Consider the following 11,137-nt stretch of genomic DNA (forward strand, 5'->3'; position numbering starts at 1 on the left):
TGCATTTGCTGTTGTTGACGCTTAGAAATCTGTCTGCCCTGTTATTTATGACTCATCACTATCACACACAAACACCTGGGAGGATTAACAACCAACTAAAGTGGTGATTAAAACAAAATATCAACAAAAGCACTAAAAGACAGAGCTCCTTAAACTTATGCGTCATGGTTTAGGTGCTCTCTCTGGGTCAAAGGCTGGGGAAAGTTGGCCCTTGCCTGAAAGAGCTGGCATTGCTCATGAGGGACAGCTATGATGAATGGTCGTAGGCCCTCGTCCTCCACCTCCCCAAACCCCACTTCATTGGCTCCTCACTCACCTCTCTGCCTCTTGGCAACATCCCTCCATCGCCTCTTATCCTCTGACCAGATGTGTTCATTGAACTCTGTCAGGAATAATAAAACACTGGCTGCAAGAGGCATGCACACCGAGCCTACGGAGCAGGACGGGAGGGTAAGCTGCATAGTCAGATGCATGGGCATACAATGATGAAAGCTAATAGATCCAAATGAGGCATCCTAATTATTATAACAATCAATAGTGCAATAGTGTGATGCTAATGAGAAACACAACATACTGAAATTGTATTAAATGGTCATGTAATCACATTTGGATGTAATTTAACTTAAACATACCACGAAGACAACATTTCCTTTTTTTTTTACCCCATTTCTCTGCTAAACAAACTTCTCCACTCAAAACTGCCAAGAAAGGAATGCTTCACTTAGCCACTTTGATAATGAATTAGCAAAATTTGATGATTACTAACAGATTAAGGTCATTACTTTGCTTGAAGAAAAAAAGAAAAATGGCTAAAATTGTGCAAACAAGTAGACGCGTGACCTGGCGTTTGCTGAACATGCCATGTCAGCATCGTGGACATTAAGCTGTCACTGATGTCTGTGACATTTGCTTTCACGGGAGAAGGAAAGTTTATGATGGTTTCCTCTAGTTGTGTGAGTCTCATTCGACAGAGTATAGCAGAAGAAATGTCAAACACTGCTCATCCTGTACTGAACTCAAGTCTATTGATGGACGAAGAAGATGAAGAGAAACTGGGAAGGATGAAGGAGGAGGAGAAACTGTTTTTTTTTTTGTGGCTCTGATGTTGCTGCTCAGGAAGCCCTCCTGGGACAGAATCAAAACCCTTCCTCTTCTGATACCCTCTCACCACAGGCACCCGGTGACCACTCGCCCCCAGAGAGTGAGTCAGGATGAGAGGGAGGACGAGGAGAGGTGGCAAAGATGGAGGAAGGGCGAGCAGTACATTGATGGCTAGAGTGATGATTTCCTTCACACACAAATGCCCCCACTCATCCTTTCAACTCCACCCACCTCCCCATGGCCCCGGCCCTGCAGGCAACACATACAGACATGCACTATACCACACACACACACACAAACACACACAGACACACACACACACACACCATGGTTAGGCCTCCAATTAAATCAAAAGTGGTTTGTTTTTATTGGTCTTTTGCGCTGACAAGTGGGCTATCATTCTGACGGCTCTACCTGTCAGTGAGCAGCTGAAAATCCTCCGTTGACAATGCCCAATGCTTCCAATTAGGGGAGAATCAGACTCCTGGCGCGCTAGCCATCTTTCCTCTCCCCCCCCCGGCCCACCTTCCCTCCCTCTTTTCTTCTGCACTCGCTCCCCTACCATTCCCCTCTTTCCCTCTCACTCTCCTCCGTAATATCTCCCTCCTCCTACTTTTCTCTTTCTCTCCAGGAGAAGGGGGTCTGTCTCCGCTGCAAATTACAGACACAAAACGAAGGTGGTGGCGGTGCAGGCGCTGGGAGCTGCCGGTCCAGGGCCCTGTCAGCATTAATGAGACGATGAAGGTTTATTTTGCCCGCATGCATGTGCTAAATTCTTTCTTGTGTGACAGCTGACTGGGAAATGTGAGTGTTAACCTTATAAAAGATTCAGCGGGTTCTCATTATTTTCTGTCAACTCCAGTACCTGATGGCGTTAAGGTGCATCATTTGCATCCCTGACTGGTCCAAGGTGCAGCACCAGCACCGGAGCAAGCTTTTTTTTGTTTCCTTTTTTTCCTCCTCCCCTCTTTTTTATAAACACTGTTTGTTTGTTTAAAGGAGTCATCTTTTTACATACATCCTCCTCGAAAGACGCGCTTTACTCGATGTTCCGAAACGATAGAGATGCCAAAGTTTATTCAAAGGCGACACACGTTTTTACAAAACATATCTAGATACATATTTAACACGTCTGCTCAATTGAGCGAGTAAATAAAATGTAGCACAATGTTTCCTCTTTTTCCTCCTCCTTGCAAAAGGATGGAAAGCTGAGAAGGCCCAGCAGGCATTATTAGTAGTAAAGCTTATGGACAGGAATCCAGTAATGCACAATGGGGGTGGGGGGTTAAAATAAAGCACATATCTGCAGATAGATTATTAACACTGACAAGTCAGTATGGACTATTATGATGAAACTGCACTTGGTGTCAGTTTATCATGTCTCAGGCTCTATGTAAACCCACTGAAGCTTCTGCACAAAAGACTGATCAGCATAAAATATTTACATCCATACTGGCCTTGAATAATCTGAATTAAATTGAACTGTACAGCTGTCACTCCAGCCGGAGAAAAAACAGTCTACACTTCACTAAAATAGCCCAAGGGTGCCAATTTTGTTTTCTAAGTGGAAGGCTGTTTAATGTGGGTCAATTATAAAGTATTATTAAACCAGGTGAGTGCTGCAGAGACAGGCAGCAACTGACCATTCAGTGTCCATTTCTTGAAAACATCCTCGTTTCCTTCCTTTAACATGGATCAATAACATCCTCCTACAAAGTCAGTGCGTGTGTGTGTGCGTGTGTGTGTGTGTGTGTGTGTGCGCGCGTGTGTGTGTCAGAAAAAGATCGCGAAAAAGGGAAAGTGTGTGTGTGTGTTTGTGTATCAACACCAGGTTAACAGTTGCACTGGCCCTCAAATTCTGACCACTTCCTGAAGGAAAAAAAAACTCTACTTGACCACAGGGACACTTGCTCAAAACCAGCAGAAGCATGAGCCAAATCATTTCACTACACTACACACACAAGCACACACACACTTACAGTTACAGTCTATCTCCACTGTCTTCTGCCAAAAAACACATACTCCAGGATTTAGAAACTTAACCAAAAGCCTAAAATGTTAAATTTAAACTCAAAAACACATTTAATTTTAAAACCAAGATGTTCATGTAGTCGATATTAGTGGTTTGTTTGATCCAAAAATGATTTAATGAGGGAAAAAAGAGACATAAAATATCTTCTGTTTCCAGTGTTTTTCCAGTTTTATACTGATCTAAATGAATTAAGACACTCAAACATAAAATGTTGGCAAACTTGTAATTTTTTAATGATTATTTTTAAAGTCACATTTAAAATAATTAAGAATTACAAATGGGTTACAAACGGGTTATATATGTATTGACAATAAAGACACTTTATATAGTGTATATGATGTAAAATATTATTTTTTACACATATGGACTGATTTTTTACCCCCAGTTTTTATTATTATCATTATTATTTTAACTAATTAATTAAATTGTTGATTTATTTGTTACCTACAAATTTGTTGTTGTTTTTTAAAAAGGAGCTTTGGTTCCATTTCTAAATATTAATTTTAAATGTAATTATTGTGTTTTTCCCTACATTATGGGTCAAAAAATAAAAACACAATAATGAGCAACTGAAATTAAATTAAACATAAGAGGACTTTGGGGGTGTTTAAGGAAACAAACAGGAATAATTAAAGCTTCTCTAAGTTTTAAAGGCCACATGATGATCCCAAGCAGGAAGAAGTCGGTTTAATCACCTTATGATTAATTCACAACAACATCGCTGGAGCCTGTGGATGCATGGCACGGTAAGAATAAAGAGGGGAAATTAAAAAAAAAATTCGAGAAAGCACCAAACCACTGCTCCTTTCATGCACAAGCAGAGGAGAAAGAAACAGCTAAGTCAGAGTGGGTGTGTTGCCTTATATCTGTGTTGTCCCCGCCTCATATGTGACAGCTTGCAGCCGTGATGGGACCCCATGGGAGCGGGGAGCGGATTCACTAACCTGCCGGTGTCTGAGACCGACGCGCGCCTCCAATCTGGTGGTCACATGGGGTGGAGGATGAAGGGGGGAGGGGGTGTGTGGGGTGTCGGTGATGATGGGAGGGGGGTTAGTTAGATTATTAGGGGCTGTCGAGGCCGTCGCACGGGGCAAACTGTTGTGCAGGATGGAGCTCAAGGCGCGCACACAATGGCATTTCACGCGTGTTAAGGTGAAAAGTGCGCACAATGGCACTTGAGGCGACTTGAAGTTTTGGCGTCACGCTGCTCGGACTATTGTGCATAATTACCAGCGACAATGAGATCGTTATTATGCTCTAAATGATGACTGTTCACCCGCGAGACCAAGAAAAGAAAAGCAACTTTTAGTATGTTTTTCTATTTTTGGCCTTTATGTGTGTGTGTGTGTGTGTGTGTGTATATATATATATATATATATATATATATATATATATATATATATATATATATATATATATACATATATATATATATGATGATTGTAAAGTTGCAACTTAAGGTAAATGGAAAAAAACAAAAAATAAAAAACATAAAATCATTTTTAAAAAAACACAAAAAGGCCCACTTCAATTGATTTGAATTGAATTGAATTAAATAAATAAATAAATAAATAGGGCTGTGTTTATAAAAATGCAAACAATAATTTTAATAACTTTAATAATAACTTAATAATAATAATAATAATAATGTTGGCATTGCTCTAGACTAATAGTGCAATCTCAAAACCCGTCAATCGCTGTAATCGATGTTAAACCTGAAAATCCTACAAATAAATAAAACTAACTAAAAGTAAAATTAGTGAGAGTAAAAAAAAACTCTAAATCGTTGAAGGGAAGAAAACTGTATAAATGGAATCTGTGGAGGTGGGAAACAAATCCAGTCAAAGAAAAGGAGTCGAGAAGAAAAACAGCGAGCCGCCCCACATAATAACCCCATTATAAGCCTCATCAATGATGTAATGAAAGCAAACAGTGTGAAAATTGCCTGTAAACAGTTGGATCTGAGTCTCCTGATGAATTCAGTGTCTCTTTTATCAAAGTGAGGATGAGCCAGGATGGGGGAGTCAGGGTGGGAGGCAGAGAGAGAGAGAGAGAGAGGGAGCGAGAGAGAGTGGGCGTGTGGGGAGGTCCACTTCCAGCTCCCCTCAACCAATGAAGGCTTGTCACAGGGGACTCACGTGGACGAGGCGCTCTTAAAACCTAGCTCCTGACTTTTCCTCAAGTTCAATTTTTTGGGATTCCCTCCCACCCCAACCACATCTCGTCCCTTTACTTGCCAGATGTGACTGTTTAACCCAGTTTATCGCAGCTTTTTTTTTATTTTTGCTTTTGCGTTGCGCATCTCATCGTCCCGCGTCCTCCGCTTCTTCCTCTTTTGCTGCTCTCTTTTCCTGCAGCAGCTCTCGGACGCTTCTCTCTCACACTCTACTGGGTTTCTTTTTTTAAAGATTTATTTATTTATTTATTTAAGGTTTGTCCGACCCCCTTGAAGGAATGCGAGCAGTTTGCCTCTGTCTTCCGCAAAGCCTCATGACCAGCTGCCCTGAAAACTGTCCCCTGGTCCCGTCTCAGGGTTGACGCGCCTGTCCCTGTCCATGGTGCTGAACAGCTTTTTCCCGAAGACGCCGTTGAGCTGCGGCTGCTGCTCCACAAATCCTCCGTATTTCTGGGTATTTTCGGGTTCTGCAGGTGAGATGTCAGCAATGATCGCTTCATCTACCCGGAGAGGCTTCTGAACTCAAAACAGAAGGAGTTGATCCCGAAGGAAGCCAAACGAATCGATTGTGACTCCTACGGTTGATTTCAGAGAGACTCCTTCGTCTCTCGCGCTCTCTCTTTCTCTTTTATTTTTTTAGACTTTTCCGAAAGACGAACATTGGAATCATGGACCATTCGTGTAACTCATCTTAGCGTGGAAATATCTGGCCTAAAAATAACGACCAGCCGGCTGGGGGGTGGGGGGACTGGAACTAGCGGGTGAATTATCTTCATTTGTAGCATATCCAAAAATATTTGTGTTGATGCCGGAAAGGGGTCACTTCTATTCTGGATCAGCTGAGACTAAAACAACCCCTTTTGCCCTAAAATAAAAACTTGTCCTGAATACCAAATGTCAGTTTGAGGAGGCCTCATCAAGACAATGGAGGCGTCCGCCAATGGGTCCAGTTTTGGCATCGACTCTCTGCTGTCCCACAGGCCTGGGAGTCCGGTGTCCAAAGGGGACAGTCTGGTGGGAGAGTGCCGCTCCCCTCTGGAGTTCAGCCCCAGATCAGACGTGGAGAGCGGCTGTTCGTCGCCTCCGTCGCCGAGGAGGGAGTGCGTGGACGAGGTAGCCCAGAGGCAAGGTCACGGCGTCGGCCTACCACCGCACCTGCAGCACGCGCAGATATCTGCTGGGTCGCAGCAGAGGACCGTGACCTCGTCGTTTCTCATCAGAGATATTCTCGCGGACTGTAAGCCTCTGGCTGCCTGCGCACCTTACTCCAGCAATGGACAGCCGACTCAGGAGGCAGGGAGGCTGGCCTCGAAGATCGCGGACGACTTTATGGAGAAAATCCACAGCAACTCATCGTCAGACAGTGAATATAAAGGTAAGGGTGCCACACTGCCTGCCTACTCTACAGAGGAGAATGGAGGCAAGCCTGATGTACGTCATAATACATATTTGGCTCAACAGACACACAAACAAGACAACATCAACAAAGAAAAAAAACAAAAAAAAAAACCTTTTGGTAGTTAAAAATTCCACTGAATGAGTTTTTCAAATCTATATTTTAACACTTTAAAACCTTTACTTATTTCTTTATTCAGTTATTTATTTTGTATGATGTTTATGTTTGATTTATTGTTCTTCGCCTTTCATTTTGCATACGATAATCATAAATGAAATAAAAGGGTCATGTCTGTCTGGCACAAAATGTGTAAGCTAGTGTAATGTGGAAGAAAATAGAGCATAAAGTTGGAACAACAACAGATCAGCTTTTCAAAATAAAGGCTAATTTGGATATTTTGGAGTGTTGACTGGTGATTAAAAATAAAATAAATGTTCCGTTTCTAACGTCTTAAATTATTTCCTGATAATTCAATCTTTTTACTATAAAAACAAAAATTGAGGCATCTATTTTCTAATAAAATATGCAGACACAGGTGATCATACAAACATACTGCTCTTATGTGATTAGTAGCAGGTCAGCGAAGCCAACGATAAGCAAAATATCGACGTGAAAATCTCTCGTGCTGAGTCGCGCTTGGTTACCTCTGGATGGTGACAGACCAGAGCCTTTTATCAAGTTATTATAAATAAAAAACAAAACAAAACAAAAACGGCTGCCTGCCTGTACACGCAAACACGCGTGGTCCGCTTCAAGCTCTGCGTTAAGCAGAATATCCGAAAAGCATCTGTTGATGTCAGTGAGGCACGAATGGTAGAGATGACAGGGTCGCCTCCAGATAAATGCCATCAAGGGCCTCTCTGTTTCCAATCATGTCAGCCATAACAGACGTGCCACCTCCACTGACAGTTTAATGAAGCAGTGCCTGGAAAGAACTCCACCGCTGTGGGCTACAACAGGAAATACAAACAAAATCACACTTAATACACCTACAAACTATTATTATTATTATTATTATTATTATTATTATTATTATTATTATTATTATTATGTTTTCTCGCAAGCTATTCATTTAAACGTAAAGTCACTGATTTCTTCTACATTTTCCGCCCGTGCGCTCACGTGCATCACAGAGTGGATGGAGACACTTCACCGACGCGCTGATTGATTGAGGAAGCCGCGGGTCCCACGCGCGGCTCCCGCCACGGTAACTTTGATTTCCACGAATCCGCCTCCTGTAATATATCAGGGATTTGATGCAATTTGTCCCCGGCGCTAATCAGATTTGTAACCGCGCCCGGCCGCCCAGCTCTTGATTTCCACTCATGTCCACGGTCCTGTGAAGTTTCTCCGGTCGCGGTTGAAAGGCTCGTCCTTTCCCTTGTGGCTCAATTAGGCGGATTATTGTGCTTCTTGAGACGACTCAACTATTCAAGTACCAAGATCTCTCGCCTTACTCGCTTCTATTGTTTTCTTCTTCTTTCTCTTCTTCTTCTATTTTATTTTATATTTTTTAACTATCAGAGAATTAACTATAAGGACTACATATCAATGCTCTTCCTGACACGACACCACGTGTACAAAGAACAAAGGCTGTGTGTCTGCTGACAGGAAAATATCAAATTGGAGGGGTGAATATTGGAATAGCTTTTCATAACAATTTAAGGCCAAATCAAACAGCTCCATAAGCCTATAGGCGCAGTTTCCAGTGGCGTGATTTCACTCGAAAATGACAGCTCTTCTAAAACGTAGATAAAACTCATCGCTGGTTAAAAAACAAATTATAAAATATTTTAACATTAGAAATGTTTTTAAAATTGATTTCTTTATATCTGCAGATTAAACGGTGCACTTTGGAGCCCGCAGAAAGTGATTTTGTGTTCATTTAAAAATGAAACTTTAAAAACAAAATAAAGCCTTCTGGTCAAAAGTTCGGCTTAATACACACACACACACACACAAACATATATGTATATATCTATATAGATATATAGATATATATATTATTTCCAATCAAAATTTCCAAAATAAGTTTTGGTTTTGTTTTTTTTACACACAAAAAACAGAAAAATTTTGACAAATCCTTAAAGTCAAATTTAATTTTGTATTTTTGTGGTTTTCGTCTTCAAATCCTACATTAGGTAAGCGCAACGTAACAGGGCAAACCATTTATTCTGTTTGTGTTTACTGATAGTTGTTTGCCCTGTAGGACAGTCATGCACAGATTTATTAGCCTCCTCTTCTTGTGGAGGATGCACGCAAAAAAAGATCTACTGTGTGCTGTGGGAGAGGCCTTAACTTTGGTTTCACTCTGTTTCGGTCAACCAGTGAAAGAGGAGGGAGACAGAGAGATCTCAAGCAGCAGAGACAGCCCTCAGGTCCGGCTGAAGAAGCCCAGGAAGGCCCGGACAGCCTTCACAGACCACCAGCTGGCCCAACTGGAGCGCAGTTTCGAGCGGCAGAAGTACCTGAGCGTCCAGGACCGCATGGAGCTGGCGGCCTCCCTCAACCTCACCGACACGCAGGTCAAGACCTGGTACCAGAACCGGAGGTAAAGTCGCTGCTGTTTTCTAAAAGGGAGGGGGGTGGGGGTTAATCTCGTTTCTCACGGCCGGCTCATGACCCGGGACGCCATGTTTTCCAACTGAAGGTGGCAAGATTTCACCTCATATCTGAGTGAATGCGGGACGGCAACGAACCATTAACTTCGATTATTGATCAGCCTGCCTTTTTCTATTAATTGATTTATTGTGTGGTCCATAAAATGTTAGAATAACTTTAAATATATCTGACATCTGATCCCAAATCATAAAAACAGCTTTCACGTTTGAAGTAGAGGAACAAATTGCTTTATTTGTTTGTTTTTCTTTTTTGTTGTTGTTCTTCTTCTTATTAGATAAAAATTTCAGCTCTAACTTGTACATCTACGGGAGCACTTACTGACTGGCAGCACTTCTGTGGATTAGTGCTGGATATTTGTATTTTATATACTCTTAAGAAAAAATTAAAAGGGCATCACATAATGGAGACATGTCACGTGACCTCAAAAATATATTTTCTATATCAGCTTTTCAAATACATTAGCAAAGCTGCACAAGCTGCACAGGAAACAAATGTAAAATAAATAAAAATAGTTTTGGGTTCAGATAACTTTATTTATCTGCAGTCTGTCTCTGAGGCAGCTAAATGACATAAATAAATTTAAAAACAACACTTTGGACTATGAATAATGTATCATTGCATGTGTGCATATTAATAATTCAAACAAACTACTATATCTACTCAATTATCTTTAGTATGAATTATTCACCTGCATGGAGTGCACACTGGCAACCTAACAGACATCGCTGGGTGTGAATACATGTGGCAGGTTGGAGATTTTAGTGATTTTAGAAAGAAAAAAAACTCACTTGAATGTTAATTGGATTCCAGGTAAACAGATGGGAGATATTTTGGTGTGTCAAACACGAGACACGTATTCAGATATACATATGCTCCACACTTAAAAAAAAGAAAGAAAGAAAAGAAGCTAAAACCTAAAAACATCTTTTATCTCTTCCAGGACAAAGTGGAAGAGGCAGACGGCGGTAGGACTCGAGCTTCTGGCCGAAGCTGGAAACTACTCCGCCCTGCAGAGGATGTTCCCGTCCCCGTACTTCTACCCGCAGAGCCTGGTGTCCAACCTGGACCCCGGAGCTGCCCTATATCTGTACAGAGGCCCATCGGCGCCCCCGCCGGCCCTGCAGAGACCCCTGGTTCCTCGGATCCTGCTCCACGGCCTGCAGGGGGCCAGCGAGCCGCCACCTCCTCCGCCTCCCCTGCCTCCTATGAGCGGCGTGCTTCCCCGGCCAGCTCAGCAGCGGTGAGCGGGCCCCTGCAGATATTATTTTTCCTTATTTTTATTATTATTTTTTTTTGGTTTTTCCTTCGCCGATCCTGGCAGCTTGGGACTCGTTAGAATAAACGACACAAAGACAGAAAGAGTTTAAAAAAAAAAAACCCGAAGAAAACTAAGACTAAAACAAACTGTTCGGCCTTTAAATGGTGAAAACTGATCCACGATGAACCCAGACGGACGGACCTTTGTGATTGAGACCCCCCGCTGCCTGTATGGAAGTTTTTTTTCTTTTTCTTTGTGTCTTTGGGGGCAGGAACTTTATTTATAACTTATTTATTTTTCAATATGAATCAAAGCATCTAAGTTATGTATTTATTTGAACCCAGTTACAGTATTCAGTGTTTTTCCCAAAAAACAGATAAACTGCAATTGTCGGTGGCACTTTGACCTTCAGTTCAATGCTAATTAGACCTTTATTATTATTATTATTATTATTATTATTATTATTATTATAAAAGTGGAAACGAACAACCACCCCTGTAATTTGAATAATAGCTTATTTGAAGATGTAACGGAACAATGAAGGGATTTTCT

The 11,137-nt window shown here is 41.7% G+C and overlaps 1 protein-coding gene across 1 annotated transcript; it reads left to right on the plus strand.

The window, feature by feature from the left end:
- The first annotated feature begins 6,172 nt into the window (after positions 1–6,172).
- barhl1b (BarH-like homeobox 1b) lies at positions 6,173–10,577 on the plus strand. The gene is made up of 3 exons (XM_063480845.1): positions 6,173–6,684; positions 9,034–9,256; positions 10,268–10,577. The coding sequence occupies exons 1-3, from the start codon at positions 6,234–6,236 to the stop codon at positions 10,569–10,571; spliced, it is 978 nt and encodes a 325-aa protein (XP_063336915.1). The 5' UTR covers positions 6,173–6,233; the 3' UTR covers positions 10,572–10,577.
- Positions 10,578–11,137: the final 560 nt, after the last annotated feature.

This window comes from Pelmatolapia mariae, linkage group LG7 (assembly GCF_036321145.2).
Source record: "Pelmatolapia mariae isolate MD_Pm_ZW linkage group LG7, Pm_UMD_F_2, whole genome shotgun sequence".
NCBI classification, from domain to species: domain Eukaryota; kingdom Metazoa; phylum Chordata; class Actinopteri; order Cichliformes; family Cichlidae; genus Pelmatolapia; species Pelmatolapia mariae.